Source organism: Urocampus carinirostris, chromosome 19 (assembly GCF_059441175.1).
Source record: "Urocampus carinirostris isolate Australia breed hairy pipefish chromosome 19, RoL_Ucar_1.0, whole genome shotgun sequence".
NCBI lineage: Eukaryota > Metazoa > Chordata > Actinopteri > Syngnathiformes > Syngnathidae > Urocampus > Urocampus carinirostris.
The window spans coordinates 13,310,073-13,331,223 of record NC_142367.1 but is presented as its reverse complement, the minus strand read 5'-3'; the positions used below and the strand labels follow the sequence as shown (position 1 = coordinate 13,331,223).

Here is a 21,151-nt window from a genome sequence, read left to right as displayed (position 1 = left end):
TTCCCATGACATGAACTGTGCCGCACAAGCGCTAACCACTGCGCCGCCGTGCTGCCCATGCAAAGAATATTAAATATTGAATATAAGTATTACGTCATACAAGCTGAATTGGTTCCAAGATTGTAGCTCAGATTGCTCGTAAAATAAGCACATTTGCCCCATATAAAATCATTCAAAACGAATTGGTCTGTTCCCATCCAAGTGAACCTTCAATAGCGATAGAACACATATTTCTGATCACATAAAACGCATTCAAGTCCAGTCATGTAAATCCTTATAGCCCTTAATAACAAGAAGTCTCAAAGGGCTGTACATACTGCAGACTGTTATCATCCTCTGATCTAAGACCTACATGATGGCAAGGAAAAACTCAAAACCTCAGAACCTGGGAAGGGGTCGCACATGAAGTAATCCCCTTTCCAGGATGACTAGGATGCAAAACATGTTGCAAGGGCATCAACAAACAATACACTGACGTCATAAACGCGAAAAGTAAGTCATTCATAAGCTATAGAGAAAAAAACAGCATGTTGTTACTATGTAATTATTATGTTATTACTATGCTATTATGTCCAGTCAACCACTAAAACAGGCTCATTTTAAAGATAATTTTGGAAGTAATTATCATATATTTAAATCCACTTACCATTTCAGTTATTCCTCATTCTAGGTATATATCACTTTTCCTAGAAAATCACAATAACCCATCACAAGTGATCTAATTGCAGGGCTCTCAGACGTTCCTGGGGGGTCTACATGTTGCCTGTGAGTACCACATTGACGACCCAGTAATTAAAAAGAAATGCATTAATAAGATAAATCAGGGGTGGGCAATTATTTGTCTGGAGCCGCATTAGCTTCATAAAAGTGGCCGGGGGGGGGCCAATCATGAATGGCTGAATCCTGGGAACCTATCCAATATTTTCTATTTATGAATAGATATACATGCAGATGTCTATATTTTATTATTCTTTACATTTGTTTTTAGCTAAATTAGGTCCAAAAATGTGTTTTGACTCTCACACATTTAAAGCAAAATAAAATATGAAGTCCCTGTTTAAGCACTGAATTTGATATTTTGTTGTTTGTTGAGTGTTTTTTTAGCATTTCTTTAGTATATGTGTAGTATTATTGTAGTTTTATTTTTTTAGTATTGCTGCAGTATTATTTTTGTAGTATTTCCAGAGTAGAATTTTTGCAGTACATCTGTAGTAGTTTTGTAGTATTACTGTAGTTGTAATTTTGTAGTGTTTCTGTCATAATACAGTATTTCTCTGAAAAGTATTTTCTTATTGGAGTACTACTGTAGTGGTATTTTTGTAGTGTCCATGTAGAAATATATTTGAAGCATTTCTATTTGTAGTATTTCTGTTCTATTTTTGCAGTATTTCAATAGTGGTATTTTTGTAGTATTTCTGTTGTAACATTTCTGTAATGGTATTTTTGTAGTGTTTATGTACAAGTATTTTGAAGTATTTTCATTGCATCTCTGTGGTATTTTTGCAGTATTTCCGTACTGGTACTTTTGTAGAATTCCTTTAGTATTTTTGTAACATTGCTGTAGTTGTATTTTTGAAGTATTTATGTTGTAACATTTCTGTTGTGGTATTTTTGGAGTGTTTATGTACAAGTATTTTTGAAATATTTTTGTTGCATTTCTGTGGTATTTTTGCAGTATTTTCATAGTGGTACTTTTGTAATATTCTTTTAGTATTTTTTAAATATTGCTGTAGTTGTATTTTTGAAGTACTTGTGTTGTAACATTTCTGTATTGGTATTTTTGAAGTATTTCTGTTGTAACATTTCTGTAAGGGTATTTTTGTAGCGTTTATGTCAAAGTATTTCTGAAGTATTTTCATAGTAGTACTTTTGTAGTATTCCTTTAGTATTTTTGTAACATTGCTGCAGTTGTATTTTTGTAGTATTTCTGTAGCGGTATTTTTGGAGTGTTTATGTACAAGTATTTTGAAGTATTTTCATTGCATCTCTGTTGTATTTTTGCAGTGTTTCCATAGTAGTACTTTTGTAGAATTCCTTTAGTATTTTTGTAACATTGCTGTAGTTGTATTTTTGAAGTATTTCTATTGTAACATTTCTGTAGTGGTATTTTTGGAGAGTTTATGTACAAGTATTTTTTAAGTATTTTCATTGTATTTCTGTTGTATTTTCGCAGTATTTTCATAGTGCTACTTTTGCAGTATTCTTTTAGTATTTTGTAAGATTCCTGTAGTTGTATTTTTGAAGTATTTCTGTTGTAACATTTCTGTATTGGTATTTTTGAAGTATTTCTGTTGTAACATTTCTGTATGTTTGTAGCGTTTATGTCAAAGTATTTCTGAAGTATTTTCATAGTAGTACTTTTGTAGTATCCCTTTAGTATTTTTGTAACATTGCTGCATTTGTATTTTTGTAGTATTTCTGTAGTGGTATTTTTTTGTTATATGATTAGTAGAGTGCAAATCTTGTAGTATTTTTTAAAGTGTTTCTTTTTCTTTTCAGAATGAGAGGAAAATAATACATTACTTCCCCATTTTAGGCACTAAATTTGCTATTTAGTTCTGTAGTAAGTTTGTTGTATTTTCACCTTATTTTCGTAGTAGCTATTTTGTTGTAGACACGCAAAGGGGCAGTAGGGGAAAAGTTAGGACGTAAATATTTTCATCAGTAGTACTTTATTTACCATTATAAATATGGTCTTTGTATTTTGACTGTTTTCGTTTGGCGGGCCTGATTAAAAAGCCTGACTGGCCGCATGTGGCCCGCGGGCCATACTTTGCTCACCACTGAGTTAAATGATACTCTCTTGGTATTTGACTGTTTTTTTCTTTTATTTTAATTCTTAGAAACAAGCGCTAACTTCAAAGGTTTTTTTGCAAAAAAAGAAAAGAATGGGGAAATTACGCTTTCTTTAGCCCCCAATTAACCATATTCTAAAATCAATAGTCTTGTTCGACTGATTTAGCGCCATCTAGCGGTTATTTTGCCAAATGGCTATTTTGTTTTGCGTCCTTGTTGAAAAGAAAATCCCTCTTTGGCGCTTCCCCGTAGCAATTTTTTCTTTATAAGATAGTAATAAGAATTTACGATCATATCAGATTAAATGAGCATAATTTTTTATAACTTTAAACTAAAAAAGTTCTTCCGAACAGTGTTTTTAATCATTTATTAGTATTATTTTATTTAGTTTTACTTTTATTCAGAGTTTAACCTCCATGGCAGTTTGATAGCATTTTAACAACAAAATTAGAAATCGAATGGAATTATTCCTCATTGTCTGCTAAAATTGTTCATTTTGTGGATTAGTTTTAACATTTGACAATGTTTTATGCTTTAAATAAGTAGAATAAGAATAATTATTGGTAGTATCAACACGTTATACAAAAAAGGGGGGTTGATTATGGAAAATAGGAAATTGTGGTTGATTTAAAATGAAATTAGCATTATTTACATAATTTTAAAGCAGATATTTTAAGTAGAACTATATACTGTACCTCCTTTACTGTTTAATGGCCGAACCTGCAAAAAAAATAAAGAAATCGTTGCCCAGTGACTGATAGAATTGTTCATTTTAAAGACAAGTTCTGATATTCGACTATGTATTTTTTCTATTTTTGACAAGTAGTATAGGAAATCTTCTAAACGTGAATTTTAGAATAAAAAATTGTTTTTACACAAAAAAAGAAGGGGAACAAATTGTAGCCTATATTCACCTACAACTGCTCAGCATTGGCGCCATCTAGCGGCCGCGTTGCCAAGGGTTTCATTTCTTTGCGTCCACCTTTCCTTTGACGGCCTCTTATGGCAAATTCTAGTCATTAGAAATATACAGTAAGTAGAATTACGCTTGATAAAATTAAATGGAGTATATTTTACGTCATGGGTAGCACGGCGGCGCAGTGGTTAGCGCTTGTGCGGCACAGTTCATGTCGTGGGAACCTGTCGTGGGTTCAAATCCAGCTCCAGACTTCCTGTGCGGAGTTTGTATGTTCTCCCCGTGCTTGCGTGGGTTTCCTCCGGGCACTCCGGTTTCCTCCCACGTTCCAAAAACATGCATTTCAGGTGAATTGGCCGGTCCAAATTGTCCCTAGGTGTGATTGAGCGAATGAGTTGTCTGTCCCTGTGTGCCCTGTGATTGGCTGGCAACCAGTTCAGGGTGTACCCTGCCCACTGCCCGGAGATGGCTGGGATGGGCTCCAGCCCCCCCGCGACCCTAATGAGGATAAGCGGTACGGCTAATGAGATGAGATGAGATGAGATTTTACGTCATGGGTGGGCAATTATTTGGAGTCGCTGGCCACATTTGGTTAAAAAAATGGTCGAGGGGATAATCCTAAAGACTCATCTATTTGTGAATTACTATACATGCAGACATCTACATCTGTATGTTATATTTATGTTTGGATCCCTCAACCACTAGGGTCGTAGGGACACCATTTCCTGTGATGTGTCTTGGGAAAGTACAGCCTGGTGGCGCCCATCCTTCTCGCTCATAACGCAAAATATTCCAATAGATCTCTGTTTAAGCACTATATTTAATATTTCGTTTTGCAACCTAACTGTGGTAGTATGTTTTTTTAATTTTTTGCCGTATTTCTGCAGTTGGATTTTTGTATCATTTACTATTTCTGTAGTATTTTGGTAGTATTTCCATTGTAAAAAATTGGTGGGGCAACGGCAGACTTTTCGTGCCCAAGACACACCACAGAAGCTGGTGCCACTATGACCTTGTTGGTTAAGCGATCCGTGAGCCACATCCATATATAATCCATATATTACCATCAGGGTTGGGTAGGGCTACTTTAACTGGATTACTTTCAATTACTTTTGGATTACTCCAATACCAAATATGCTAATAAAAGACAAAAGAAACTAAATATGAATAAAATGATGACTCACAACACGTGGTAAGCTTTCTCTCCTGCCTTTGATCTCCGGCAAAACTAACATAAATGCGACAGAAACAAAATGAAAATAAATCCAAACAGCTTGCCAACATCATTTTTGATATTCCATGTATTCCGTTACTCACAAAGCCTCCACAAAATTTAGTAATTTTATTCATATTTAGTTTCTTTTATTAGCATATTTGGTTTTGGAGTCATCCAAAAGTAATTGAAAGTAATCCAGTTAAAGTAACCCTACCCAACCCTGGTGAGCCATGAGTAAGTATTACGCTAGTATGTTTGTAGTATTCCTGTTGTAACAATTCTGGGGTAGTATTTTGTAGTATTTTTCTCCTAATATTATTATTGTAGTATTTTTTTAAAGTGTTACTCTTGTGGTATATTTATAGTATTCCTGTAGAGGTATTTTCACAGTATTTCCATAGAAGTATTTTTGCAGCATTTTGTAGTGCTTCCATAGAATATTTGCAGTGTGCTTTTTGTATTTTTGTAATGTAACTGAAGTTGTATTTCTTTCAGCATTCCTGTTGTAATATTTCTGTAGTAGTATTTGGATAGTAGTACTGTAGTGGTATTTTTGTATTTGTCACCATTGCCCATTGCCCTCACCTGTGCCCGCTCGTTTGGCGCCAGCTGCTGCTCGTTGCCAGATTGGCTCCCCTCCTATTTAAATTCAGTGCTCTCATTAACCCCTTGTCAGTCCGTCAACGAACCTCTGCACTTGCAAGACATGTCCGGTATCCTGCTCGTGTATCCAGTATCCAGTATCGATCCCATCTGTCCCGTCCTGTCCGGTATCTTGCTCGTGCACTCTGTATCCGGTATTGATCCCGTCTGTCCCATCCTGTCCGGTATTTTTCTCGTGCACCCTGTATCAGGTATCGATCCCGTCTGTGCCGTTCTGTCCGGTATCTTGCTCGTGCACCCTTAATCCGGTATCGATCCCGTCTGTCCCTTTCCTGTCCGGTATCTTGCTCGTGCACCCTGTATCCGGTATCAATCCCGTCTGTCCCGTCCTGTCCAGTATCTTGCTCGTGCATCCTGTATCAGGTATCGATCCCGTCTGTCCCTTCCTGTCCGGTATCTTGCTCGTGCACCCTGTATCCGGTATCAATCCCGTCTGTCCCGTCCTGTCCAGTATCTTGCTCGTGCATCCTGTATCAGGTATCGATCCCGTCTGTCCCTTCCTGTCCGGTATCTGGTATCGATCCTGTCCGTCCTGTCCGGTTTCGATCTCGTCTGCCCCTGGCTTCCTGTTTTCCCGTGCCTGACATTTCTGTCTCACTTCTTCTGCCCAGCGATCGCCGAATCGCTTGCGTCTGTGTTCCAGCGTGTGACTGTCCCGTTTCCGTAAAATAAAGCTTGGTCTGAAAATGTTCCGTGTTTGGGTCCAACGTCTGTTCGGGTTCTGACAGTATTCTCGTAATATTATTGCTGTCGTATTTTTATTGCATTTCTTTAGTTTTTTTGTAACATTACTGTTGTTGTACTTTTGTAGCATTCCTGTTGGAATATTTATGTAGTAGTATTTTTGTATTATAGTATTACTATAGTACTTTTTTTTTTTTTTTCTTAAGTATATTTTTTCTTTTTGGAATGAAAGCACAATAATATACTAGGTTTTTCTAATTAAGCACCAAATTTAATATTAAGTTTTGTAGTATTTCTGTAATGTTATAGGGAAAATTGGGACAATTTATTAGTAGTATTTTATTGACTATTGTATATATTGTCATTATATTTTGACCGTTTTTGTTCTGCAGGCCGGATGAAAAATTCTGATTGGTCGCATGTGGCTCGCAGGCTGTGATTTGCACACCTACGTTATTCATTATCTTGAATCAGGTACTTTTTGTAGAATCCCCAAAAGGTTTTTATTATTTCTAATAATTTAGTTAATATAATGTATTTTTGGGATTCTTTGAAAAAAAAAAACTTTTATTCAGATTTGAATTTACGTGATACTATTACATGATCGGACAAATACTTCTTTAAAAACACACCAAAAAACTTAAGATTCTGGTTCTTTTGTTTTATTGCACATAAATCGCAAAAGAAATGCCCCCACTCACTTTCTTGTCCCCCCAAAAATCCACATAAATATTATCTTGATGATGAAAATAAAGGTTTTAAATCCCCGCCCATACACTCAAAATGACAGGACTGTAGAAAAATACGCACACTCAAACACGCCCCCCCCAAAAAAAGAAACTGAAAAAAAACAATTAAAAGAAATATTTATAAGCACACATTCAAGTTTCTATCATTGCACAGGCACTAGATTTTCCTAAAGTACATCGGATCCCAAAAATAAAATTAAAAAACTTGCCAAAATTAACAAATAATACTACAAATATGGCGTCACATTTTGACCTTTTTGGTACCCCCAAGAAAAAAATAGACAGCAGTTAAATGACACCAAAGTGTAAACAATGCTCTGTCCGATTTTGTTTTATTTTCTATATTAAATTCTCCGTTTCCTAATCTTTTTGCAATGTCGCCTTCTGGCGGGGCAAATGAAGAACTACATCACTATGATGTCTATTGTTGTTGTGTCCCGACTTAATAAATAAGATTCTCAATAAATACTCTCGAGGAGATGATAGGCAGGGTTCAAATGACAAAATTCAGGAGTAAACCTGCACTCCGATTTAAATTATTTCAAATCCAGGCAGAAAAAGAAACAAAAAAAAAAAACAAGAATAGTGTTTTAATGTAAAAGTTTTTTGGGGCGGGGGCTAAAAAAAATTAGATCGTCCTCCTTAATTGGACGCCTGTGACGTCACCAGTACATAGAATCAGATCGCTCAGAATTCACTGAATTCAAAAAAAGGTCCAAGAGGAGACGAGGACGTCTCTTCTATCCTTCAAGTCCGGTCAGCGTCTGGAACCGGTACCGAGCAGGAAGTGGACTCTCGGGAGCTACCTGGTCCTAGATTCTCTGGGTTCTCGGAATTCTGTCCATCGGCTCCCCTGGAGGTCGTCTTCTACGACGTAAGCGTAGCCTTCCTTCTCGATGCACTCGGCCACGACCTGCAGAACCTGACACATAGAGTCAAGCAAACGTTATATACGGGAGATTGGGTACTGTAGTAACCAGGGTTGGGTAGGGTTACTTTAACTTGATTACTTTCAATTACTTTTGGATTACTCCAATACCAAATGTGCTAATAAAAGACAAAAGAAACTAAATATGAATAAAATGACTAAATTTTGTGCAGGTTTGGGGAGTAACGGAATACATGGAACGGCAAAAAATGATGTTGGCAAGCTGTTTGGATTTATTTTCGTTTTGTTTCTGTCGCATTTTATGTTAGTTTTGCCGGAGATCAAAGAGATCAAAGCCAGGAGAGAAAGCTTACCACGTGTTGTGAGTCATCATTTTATTCATATTTAGTTTCTTTTGTCTTTTGTTAGCATATTTGGTATTGGAGTCATCCAAAAGTAATTGAAAGTAATCCAGTTAAAGTAACCCTACCCAACCCTGGTTGTAACACATTGTGCTTTCTCCCTTCCCATTTAATGATTTTTGTCCTCTCAAACTTATACTTGGTACCCTTATTTGTCTTTTATAGGTAGATATCAATGGTAGAGTGCTGAGTAGCTCCAAAGGTCTGTGACAATCTCTCAGAAATTGAGACACAGTGTTACAACCGTACCTGTTACAGGGTTTCATATATATATATACATATACATATACATATATATATATATATATATATATATATATATATATATATATATATATATAAATGTTTTAATAAAAATAGTAAGAATAAAAAACTATATTTCTGTTTGAACTAATTGTTCTCTATATGGTTGGAAACCATTCCAAAAAGTAAACTTCTTTTTTTAAATAATACTTGTTTTATATTTTTTCAGTCATTAAAAATTGAAAAAAACAACAACTTTTTCACTCATATTCTTTCCTTTTTTTCTTACTGTAATACATATTTTAAAAACTATCTTTAAAATATTATTTAACAAAAATTACCTACTACCTTTTTCAAAATGTTGATATTAAATAAAATAACACAAAGTACTTTTGATTTATAATTATGTAAAATCAACCTGGCGCAGGCGTCGATCCATAGCGTCCAAGTGTGGCCGGATAAGAATGGGGCTGAGTCGGTCCCTCAGCATAGATTCGGCCAGCAGCTCCGATAGCTTGTATTCTTCCTTAGCTAGCAGCTGTAATCGCAGGTAGGTTGACCTGCGGACCCTGAGGAAAAAAAATACATGAACCCAGGCGTGCGCATTCAAACCACCCCCCTCTCTTCCAGGGAAGAAAATCCTTACCTGCAGCACTGCGTCAGTGGCACCAGGATGGATTTTTCGTCATGCGAGTGTTTTCCGAACCTCAAGAAAAAATACATAAATTGCAATACATTAGTCCCCCGGGATATGACTACCGCTCCTTAGGACGTTTTTATTGTACATTGTGGAAAGAGATTTTTTTTTCGGCCTCTCATGACGTCATTTTCCCCACTATGCAACCTATACAACAAATTATTTCCCATTCCCAAAAACTTGGCAGTGTTTTATTTTCATATGTCTCTAAGATGCCTGTCTGCTATTGGTCGACAATGTATAAACTTCAAGTCTGCTATTGGTTCACGTCATGAAAATACTAAATGGCTGAATGACCTCCCACAATGCCTTTCTCTCTCTAAAGACTGCCCATTGGCGATACAACACTGTATTTTTATACTCTATTTACTCACTATGGGTCCCAAGGCTAGCTGTGGTGCTAAAGGGAGAAGCAAAACATAATCGATGTAAACGAAACTGGTGATTAACAAAAAAAAAAATCAAAAAAACTCTCAAATTCCTACCCTCACTAATGAGCCAGGGGTCTCCAACCTATTGCCTGGGGGCACCAGGTACCCCCTAACACACCAGAGTCATTGTCAATTTGCAGGAAATTGGATTTCTAACTGACATGATGTTTACTGGTTGATTGTGTCTATTTTAACCTCAATTACAAACTGGTGGTAACATGGCAATAACATAGTAATAACATGTTTAAGTAATGCATATTAAATTGGTAACCCTTATGCCAATCATTAACAAAAAGTAGCCTTCAGCTTCAAAATCGTGGTGACCCCAGCCATAGACAATCCGGACAGTTAGTACACATAAGGAAGCGATTCGACGCCCATTCTGTATCCACCCACTACTCCACTGTACCAGCTAGAGTCACGTCACACCACATGTAAAAATTGTGATTTTTCTTTTACGAGTTAACTTATTTATAATGTTATTTAATCATATGTGCATACATTACACATAGGTAGTACCTACTAGATATTATCCTGGTTGTTTACTGTAATTAGAGCTGCAAAATACAACTTTCAAGAAAAAAATGAGTTCGAGAACGCCGCAATCTCTCACCCCCTGCCGTTGTCCAGGTGGATGATGAACGTCTCGTTCCCGAACTTCTCAAACGTCTCATAGTGATGCCGGTCCATGTTTCCTGTCGGTATAAATCATGAATAAGACTTGGTAAATACTATTTTTGTTTGAACTTTTACTAAATAGAATTTAGAAATAATCAGTAAAATAATAATTTTAAAAAATAGAATTCTTTTTTACTTTGCTCTTTTTCTTTTTTTCAGTGAGTAGTTTCGAATAATCTGTGATTTTTGGTATTTTACGGCAAATAAAAAGAAAACATTTACCAATTAAACGGTGATGTCAGTAACTTCAAAATATTCTATTTGCTGATGCCACCTTCTGGCTCAAACCATCATTGCAGGCAGGCTCTGTCAAGCTGCGTCCACGTACGTGTCTCAGACGCGCTCAAATAAATTAATCTTTTTGGGCGTTTGGGTTGGCATTTAGACCGTATTTGAAATAGTCCTGTTCTTACTTTCACCATTTTCATCCTAGGATAAATAAAAACCACGAGCACACGTGTGAAATCAGTCTCCAGCCCCAAACTCCCCAAAATAACTTCTTATTCATGATTTCCATCCAGCCAGAAAAAGGAAAGAAAATCAGTAAATAAATCAACCAAGATTATATTGCAACAAAAAAGTCTGGAAGCTGTTGATTACGGTAAAAAAACAAACACAATTTTTTTACATTTTTCAAAAAAGTAAATTATTGCCAATTTTGAAATACAAACAAACAAAAATCTGACTTTTTTCCAATATTTATTTTGACTCATAATAAAAAAATACTGTAGATAAACAAATAAACAAAATTATTATTATTAATTAATTTATTTATTTTTCAACAAATATTTTGTCCACAAAAAATTGCCAGGTTTGTGTATTTATGGTAAAAAAAGACCATTATTAGGGGAGACAAAGAAAATGAACAAGATTTGATAATTACTTAAAAAATCATATTTGTGCCACAAAAAAAAATAGATTTCGTAGATGAGGTTAAAAAAGATTCTAATCATTTTCAGGGGGCATAAGAAATTGGCAATATTTGGTAATTAGAGTAAGGAACATTACTAATAACCCTCAATTATTTTGGGAAGCACAAAAAACTACCAAGATTTGGTATTACCGTGAATATTATTTTTTAAAAATCACCAATAAAAGAATTAAGTAAGTAACAAGTAATTAATTTAAATTATTTTGGACTTGCAAAGACCCAAGGAGTTGCTAAAAAATCTCATTTTTTTAGTTGTTCTCCGAAAAAAAGAAAACAAAATCAGGGATGGGTGCCACCAGGCTGTACACACCACAGGAAATGGTGCCCCGATGTCCCGAGTGGTTGAGGGATCCAACCAAGCAACCAATCAAGCAACCAACCAAGCAAGCAAGCAATCAATCAACTAAGCGAGCAACCAATCAATCGATCAACCGAGCACCCAACCAACCGAGCAATCAACCAAGAAACTAATCAATCGATCAATCAACCAAGCAACCAACCAATCAATCAACCAAGCAACCAATCAACCAAGTAATCACCCAACCGAGCAATCAACCAACCGAGCAATCAATCAATCAAGTAACCAAGCAAGCAAGCAACCAACCAATCGATCAATCAATCAATCAACCAACCGAGCAGTCAACCAACCAAACAACCGAGCAATCAACCGAGCAACCAAGCAACCAATGGAGCAACCAACCAACCAAGCAAATAAGCAATCAATCAACTAAGGGAGCAACCAATCAATCGATCAACCAACCGATCAACCAACCAATCAATCAACCAACCAACTGAGCAATCAACCAACCAACCGAGCAATCAATCAAGTAACCAAGCAAGCAAGCAACCAATCAATCAATCAATAAATCAACCAACTGAGCAATCAACCAAGCAATCAACCAAGCAATCAATTGAGCAACCAATTGATCAATCAATCAATCCACCAACCAAGCAATCAATCAATCAAGTAACCAAGCAAGCAAGCAACCAACCAATCGATCAATTAATCAATCAACTGACCAACCGAGCAATCAACCAAGCAACTGAGCAATCATATATTGTACGTATATCTAATATCCAACTGACCCATGAGGAAGTCAAAGATGGTCATGTCCATAATGTCCAGAAGTCTCGTTCCCGTGTCATAGGGCGGAGTCTGTTTGACCTCCTCGCAGTAGTCCTGGTCCACTTCCCACCTGAACCCCACAAAAAACATCAGTTTTTGGGGTGGGGAGCCAAGGCCTGTATGACCTTCAATATTGCAGCACTTGTATGATGCGCCGATTTATATCATTATCGTTTTACACAATGCTATTGTCTTACTCTGCTTTTTTGCGTTTGTGGTAGGAGCGTCTCCAAGGGTTCCTCCAGGTTTTGCGTTTGGCCAGGGCCAAGTCAGGCAGAAAGGCGGCCAGGGATCCTTCGATCTGGTCCGGTTTGCCGCACAGGGCGTGCTCCGTCGAGCAGTAGTACGAGCATTCCCCGTAGAAACACACGTTATTGGCTGCGGGGAGTAGAAAAACACATATTGCAGAAGTTTAGAAAGTATGTCATTCACGCTGACACTAATTTTTGGTCTTTTTGACCTCTATTCACTAGTTACTGTATTTTCCGTCCTATAAGACGTATTTGAAAAACCCCAAATCGGCCAGAAATTTAAAATTGCTGCAGAATACCATAGTTAGGATTGGAAATACATAAAGGTGAGTATAACTACACTAGGTTTTACAGTATACTTTTACAATTAATCAATGATCAATTCATCAATTGATCATCACTGGTCCAAATTGTAATACATTGAACAAAGTGGGATTCTAACACAGGTTTTGTCGGTTACTCATTACTACGAGGCCACCACGGGTGCAGATGACATATGAAAAGGAATTACATCTTATCATCACATTATTTTACCCTGATTTGCATAGTGCATTCTAATAGATTAAACAACGTCAATAACGTTGCAAGAGACAATATGAAAAAACAGAGTCTTCTGACAAAATACTATACAAGCTCTTTCATTTAGGTATTCATATTAAACTGATAGTTTATTGACGCACAGGTTAAGAAGTGAAGAGACTGTTTAACTCATTAGAATGCACTATGCAAATCAGTGTTTCTGGCACTGTAATTTAGAATTGTGTGATAATGAGATAAGCTTTTATGCCTTTTTATTTGACATCCGCACCAATGGTGGTCTAGTGGAGAAGCGTTGAAATTCCTCACTGTTGCAACTCTGGTTTGATTCCCGTTGGAAATAACGTTTTACGTGCAATTTTGGTCCGTCATTCTTTTCGACTGCACCATAACATGCCATAAGTGTGTAAAGAGCCCAACAGATATAAAAAAATAAACACAGTAGTTCTTACAATAGTCTTCATTTAAAAATATATGACCAAAGATTTTTTTGGGGTGCAGCGCCTTATAATACGGTGCACCTTGTAGTGTGGAAAATACGACAATCATTTTTCATTCATGTCTCGTTTACATTATCTATTTGCTTACATTTTTCAAATGTTTTAACCAAATATAGCAAGTCGATTGATCGTGTATTATTTGCTTACAATATATTTTTATTGAAAAATGTATTTTTTACTCTTTAAATTACTTTTGAAAACGTTGTTTTTCATTCACTTTTGATTTATTTTTTGATCATTTATGGGATTTTTATCATATTTCTTACCATATTTATTTTTTAACCATTTTGAAACCAAATCCTACAGTGCTTTTGTGTATTATGCATGATTTCAAGTCAAGTCAAGTCACATTTATTTATATAGCCCTTAATCCCAAAAATGTCTCAAAGGACAGGCATTTGCCTACAATGTATTTATGCAAATATATGTTTACTGTTGTTTTATTTATTTTGTATTTTAGTATTTAAAAATAAATAAAGGTATTATTTTTTTTTGTTAGAACTTTTTAACAAAATGGTCTTAACACGTCTAACAATACACGGAAGTATTTATTTATGTATTTATTATGTACTGTATTTATATATTTTTTTTTACCGTTTTCCCTTTGTTTGTTTTTATAATCCATGTAAAAAGTTGTTTATTTGTTCTCTTATTACTTCTATTCAATTTTTGTTTATTTAGTGTTTATGTGATGTTTTTCCATATTTGCATTTTAAATGTAACTAAATCTAACAATGTATTTAAAATGTGTTATATTTTCATAGTATATTTTCATCCATATTTTCTTTAACCTTTTAAAATGTTTTGTTTTGATTTAGTTTTTTGTTTTAAAACACCCGAGTAGCCCGCAGTCCGGTTCTGAAATTTGTTTACCAGTGATGGGTCATTGTAATTGTCCAGGAAATTAGATATCTAACTAGCGTGTCGTTTTTGTAGTTCAATATGCCTATTTTAACAGAAATTCTAATAATTAAGAACTGAATATGGTAGCCTTTTTGAGCTAATCGGTAACAAAAAGTAGCTCTGATTTTTAAAAACGTTAGTGACACCTAAACGGGCGGAAGCGTTAGCTAGCTAGTAACACATTCGACAAACTTATGATCACTTTTTCTAATTTCCGAGTGAGTTCCTTCACACTCTTATGGAGGAATCCCAGCAGTCTTCTCTGTCAAGGACGCTCTCGCAAGATTAAGGAGCTCTCGTGGGATTTGTTTTAATTGCCGTCTCGAGACGCGACCGAAAAAGTCGCTTCGCTCATTAAGCGTCGCGCTTTCAAGCGAAGGCGCGTACTCGACACAAAAACTAGCGCTTTTTCCAATTTAAACAACTCGTGACCAATATTTTAGTCTACGGAGCAGGGGCGTAACCAGGGCAGGGTGAGGGGGGGCAGTGGCCACCCACGGACAACGTCTGAACACCCAAAGAAAAGTGGATGTACTACTGACGGCATTTTGGGCACCGCATATGGCAGGGGTGTCCAAACATTTGAGAAAGCAGACCAGATTTGGTAAGCAGAAATGTGCGAGGGACAACTTTTCGGCCTAGCATTCTTTCAACAATAAATTCAGCCTCCGTAAAAAGTTTACAGTGCTTGGCGATCAGCGTTGCGACCTTGTACCTTGCCTATGTAGCCTTTTCATTTGACACGCGGGTCTCGTGAAAAAGCTTTGCTCTGTCGTTAAAACTGTTTCCGGTTGCTTCGCCTTTTTCATAAAATTTGTTTTCGGTCAGCTTTTTTTAGTCTGCATGTTTTGACTGGCGCATGTTTTCCACTGTACTCCCAACACTGGTCATTCCATACCTTGCCGTCTTTGTCGTACGGCGAGTCGAAGTTGTCGAGGAAAGTCCTGAAGACCTGATCCTCGCTATTATTATTATGGTATTATGTTCTTAGCTAAAAGCCACAGTCTCTTGCCAAATTAGGGAAACACAGTAGTTTCGGATTTAGGTGAAATATACAACAATTTGTACTTGTCCTGGAAGCGGCGGCCCTCACAGTCAACTTTCCTTTTTTATTTCCAGTCACCATGACGGAAAGCGGGTGGGCTAAAATTGTCGCAGGAACCTAAGGGCAAGGTGCCGAATAGCCATTATCTGGTGAAATGGTAAATTTATTTTGTACAATTTGATTTTGTACTGTAGTCAACATTACTGGGGGGCCACAATAATTAATTAATTAATACTACAAAAAGACAGTAATATGACAAAAATACTAAAGAGATATGACAAAAATACTACAAAATACTGCTTTGGAAATACATCAATTCTACTTTTACTGAAATACTAAAAAAATACCAATACATGATACTATAATATATAAAATATTCTAGAGAAATATTTCTACAACAATACTACTACAAGAGGTTTACAACAGAAATACTGCTAATTACACCTATAGCGATACTAGAAAATATCACACAAATACTACAAAAATAAAACCACAGTAACACTGTACTGAAAAAAATACTACAGAAATGCTACAGATATACAACAAACATTCTTATATGGAAATACTACAAAATACAACAGAGATAGTATAAAAATACTAAAAAAAAATCATACTACAGTAATACTACAAAAATAATATAATCATAAAACTACTGTAATAATACAAAACTAGTACAAACCCACCCCCCCCCAAAAAAAAATCTACTTTCAAATTACAACAAAAGTACTACAAAAATACGACTGAAATACTACATGTATACAAAAACATTTTTAGATGCAAATACTTCAAAATACAACAGAGATAGTACAAAAATACTAGAAAAATAATACTACAGTAATACTACAAAAACTATCATAATAAAACTACTGAATTCTACAAAAATAATACGAGAAAACTACAGAAAAACAACAACAAAAATCTACTTTCAAAATACAACAAAAGTACTACAGAAATAATAAAAAATACTACTATAGACATATTAGGTAAAAAATTACTTCAGAAATACGGCAAAAATACTAACACAACACTGCTTCGAAAATACATCAATTATACTTCTACTGAAATACTAAAAATAAAACAATACAGAATATTATAATAAAAAAAAACTACTAGAGTAATTATCGACAAAAATACTACGACAGAAATACTGCAAGTTACACCTATAGCAATACTACAAAAATTCTGTGGAAATATCACAAAAATACTACAAAAATTAAAACCCCAGTAATACTGTACTACAAAAATACTACAGAAATACTACATATACACGACAAACATTCTCATATGGAAATACTACAAAATACAACAGAGAATAAATACTACTACAAGAGGTTTACAACAGAAATACTGCAAATTACACCTATAGTGATACTACAAAAATTCTCCTATGGAAATATCACACAAATACTACAAAAATAAAATCACAGTAACACTGTACTACGAAAATACTACAGAAATACTTCAGATATACAACAAAAATTCTTATATGGAAATACTACAAAATGCATCAGCGATAGTACAAAAATACTAAAAAAATAATACTACAGTAATACTACAAAAATATTATAATCATAAACTAATGTAATAATACAAAACTAGGACAAAACAAAAATACAACAGAGATAGTACAAAAATACTAAAAATAAATTATACTACAGTAATACTACAAAAATACTATCATCATAAAACTACTGTAATAATACAAAAATACTACGAAAAAACTACAAAAAAAATCTGCTTTCAAAATACAACAAAAATTCTACAGAAATACTACAGAAATGCTACAGATGTACAGATAACATTCCTATATGGGAATACTACAAAATACAACAGAGATCGTACAAAAATACTGAAAATAAATAATACGACAGTAATACGACCAAATTACTATCATAAAACTACTGTAATAATCCAAAAATACGACAAACAAACTACTAAAAAGGAGAAAAGAATCTGCTTTCTAAATACCAAAAATACTACATAAATACTACAGAAATACTAAAGATATACAAAAATCATTCTTACAGTATATGGAAATACTACAAAATACAACAGAGATGATATAAAAAAATAATAATACTGCAGTCGTACTAAAAAAAATACCATCATCATAAAACTACTGTAATAAGAAAAAAATACTAAAAGAAAAAATACAGAAAAACAAAAAAAAATCTTCTTTCGAAATAAAACAAAAGTACTACAGAAATACTAATAAAAATACTACTATGGAAATACTAGGTAAAAAATACACGTCGTTTGAATTTTAAAAATATATTAAGCGATATTTTGTGTAATTCTCGAAGTTACCTGGCGATATGAAGAAAGTCCGCCATAGTTTTTTGTCCCTCGTGACGTCACGGATCTCTTTTGTCATGTTGAGCAGTCTGCCTGCCACGGGGGGGACGCGCCGGAAGTCCAGAATCCTGCAGAACAGAAAAATATCATAATACAGATAAAATTGTATACAATATTTGCGCTATTTTTATATTTAATAAAGATGTACCTATTAAATTTGTTTGTTGAAAAAAATAAGTATTCTTTTTCCAATTGTATTAAAAAAATACATGGATTTTTCCAGTCCTTTAAATTCAAAGCTGTTTTTGTTATATATTTTAATTTTTTTTTTGGTAGTCAAAACGAAGCATTATATTTCGAATTATATTTGAAATAATTCAGTAAAAAAGGAATAATACTTTAATTTTTTCAATTATATTTTACCTATTTTTGGTAGCATTGTTTTCAAATATAGTATTTTTTTCTAAAACTATTTTTACAGTGAAATAAAATGTAAATAAAGAAATAACTGTGAAGAAGGGTGCGGAATAATTGTTTTATACTATATACCCTCATATTTTAGCCCTATTTTTCTAATTTTGTTTTTTTAAACCAGGAAAAGAATGAGTAATATATTGTTTATATATTTAAAAAAAATTGTAATCATTGTTTTCATTTGTACGTGTTTGTTTACGTTTGTATGTATTAAAATATCCAGTAAAACCTAGTTAATAATATTTTATGTATGTTGAATTTATTTTTTGTTCATTTAAATGTATTTTTCTTAGTTTAAAATTCCTAGTACTATTTTTATTTATTTAATGAAATATTTAACTTCGTTTTAAATAGTAAGATAACAGAGTTAATAATTTTTTTAACAGGTGAAATCATTTTTAAATTGTATTTTTTGCCATTTTACTAAAAAACATTTAATTTTAAAAATGTGTTTTAATTTGCATTCATAAATTTAAATTACAACATTGCCATTACTTAAATATCAATAATTATAGTGATAATATGAAATTTATTGGGAAGAAAGGGTTAAACAATACAATTCCACCCCAGATGGGACTCGAACCCACAATCCCTGGCTTAGGAGGCCAGTGCCTTGTCCATTAGGCCACTGGGGCTCACAGATGAAGTTCCACTTAACTGCCACAAGGGGGCACGATGACCTCACTGCGTCTGCAAACCGGACCCGGTGGTGTGACTAGGACACTCCCTTCCCCTCTCACGCGCACACGCACACTAATTTGCCGGGAAATTGTATTTACGCTGTAAGCCTTCAAGCCAGGCAGAATGTCTCGCGAGATCTTCCCCGCCCGCCCGCCAACGAGGCGCGCTTGTCAAATGGGCCTTTTTTATGCGCCTGTGGCTTTTGGGGGCGACTCTTTAATAATTGATGGCTTTTGATGGGTTTTCATGGAGTTTGTGTGGGCAGGAGAGAAAAGGCATAAACGAGATCTTGAAACGATAAAACGCAGATCAAAGAAATACAGTTGTTAAAATTCTTTGTTTTAATGTTGTTTTTTAGATTAGTGTAGTTTTGACATAGATAAAATAATAGAAACATAAAATAGTAATAATGATATTCTTACACGGCTATGTTTCTTTAAAAGGACAATGTGAATTATTTAGCGCATCTTGGTGGGGGAAAAAAAACAATTTATCTAATCCAATCTAAAATTGGTTATAAATTCTGATTCGTGTCTGTGTGTGTACTTGTATGTGACTTATAGGCTTCGAAACGGCAGAACAGATTTTTGTGAAAACGTCTACAGTTGTACATTAGGGCTACGCAAATGTCTTTAGCTAGGTTTTGCGTCAAGGCACCACCAATAAATACCAACAAACCCGATAAACGTGGCCCAGCACTGCCGGCAATTCTGCTTGGTGGTGTGGTTTGATAAAATGTGTGTGTTAGAATTGGCTTCTACAATAGGAGTCACTCATAGGTGGTAAGAGCTTGTGAGTTATCTTGTTTTTCGTAGTCATTCGCTCTGGGCGGCGCTTCTTTCACAGGTTTTGCAAGCTGTTACTGGGCTGCGGAGGGATACAATGTCCCGCCATGCAGGGGGGTTGTTCGGCCCACGAGTTAGTTATTCTTATCGACGAGTGTTCAGTGATGGGACTTCAGGCTCTTTTTCACGAAACGGCACTTTCGGCTCGGCTAACTAACAACCTCAACCAAGGAGAATGCCCGGCAATGCTGGCCCATTCTACTTGTGTAATCCAAATGTAAACTACTTTATGAATCCCAATTTTTGTGTGTATATGTATGTGACTCATAGGCTCAAAAACTGCTGAACCAATTTTGTGAAATATTGCACAATATTTGACAATAACAGGCAAAAAATACACTGTATTATTTTTGTTTGATTGTATGAAAATACATTTTAGTTAAGCAATAATATTGATAATAAAATAATGATAATAAAATTAAGAACAATTTAAGCGTTATTTTTAATTTTATAAGAAAAAAAAATGTTCCTCCGGGAAGTGCCTCATTGTGCCTTTGTGTGTCTACAACAACAAAAACTATGACAGAAATACTACAAAAATACGACAATATTACTATAAAAATAATTATAAATGTATTGCTTAAAAATAGTGACCCAATATATTATTTTGCTTCCATCCAAAAGAAAAAAATACAATAGAAATACTACAAAAGTGCTACGACAAAAATACTACATAAATACTACTAAAAAACCCACAATGGAAATACCTTAAAAATACTTCGATACAGAAATACTACAATACAAAAAGACCACTACAGAAATACTGCATAAATACTACCAAAAAACCCACAATGGAAATACCTTCAAAATACTTTACAGAAATACTACAAAAACACCACTGCAGTAATACTGTACTATAATACCAAAATACTACTACAGAAATATTTCAACAGGAACTCTACAGAAATACTGGTAAAGAAATATTATGACAGAAATACTACAAAAGTACTACTAAATAAATACTATGCTCATCTTACAAATTTACTACAGAAATACTACAAAAAAATACTACTAAGGAAATACTACAAAAACACCGATAAAAAACTAGGATAATACAACAAAAATTGTAAAGATATACAGATATACTACAGAAATGCCACAAAAACACTCCTAAGGAAATACTACAAAACCCTGATACGGAAATGCTACACATTACTTAAAAAATTACACTAATACAACAGAAATACTAAACATATACAT

General features: G+C 34.6%; 1 protein-coding gene and 1 non-coding gene across 2 annotated transcripts in view; both read right to left on the bottom strand.

Annotated features, from left to right (window-relative positions):
- Positions 1 to 7,401: 7,401 nt before the first annotated feature.
- The window catches only part of fam20cb (FAM20C golgi associated secretory pathway kinase b), a 50,063-nt gene continuing 36,313 nt past the window's right edge, over positions 7,402 to 21,151 (bottom strand). Inside the window, exons 5-11 of the mRNA XM_088323732.1 lie at positions 17,964 to 18,079; positions 12,618 to 12,798; positions 12,381 to 12,490; positions 10,299 to 10,380; positions 9,204 to 9,263; positions 8,976 to 9,126; positions 7,402 to 7,946 (exon numbers count right to left, since the gene is read on the bottom strand). Coding sequence (XP_088179858.1) covers positions 7,827 to 7,946; positions 8,976 to 9,126; positions 9,204 to 9,263; positions 10,299 to 10,380; positions 12,381 to 12,490; positions 12,618 to 12,798; positions 17,964 to 18,079 — 820 coding nt within the window. The 3' untranslated portion in view covers positions 7,402 to 7,826. The remainder of the gene's footprint in view (positions 7,947 to 8,975; positions 9,127 to 9,203; positions 9,264 to 10,298; positions 10,381 to 12,380; positions 12,491 to 12,617; positions 12,799 to 17,963; positions 18,080 to 21,151) is intronic.
- trnar-ccu (transfer RNA arginine (anticodon CCU)) lies at positions 18,988 to 19,060 on the bottom strand. Its single transcript has one exon. It is a non-coding gene; the product is annotated as a tRNA-Arg (tRNA).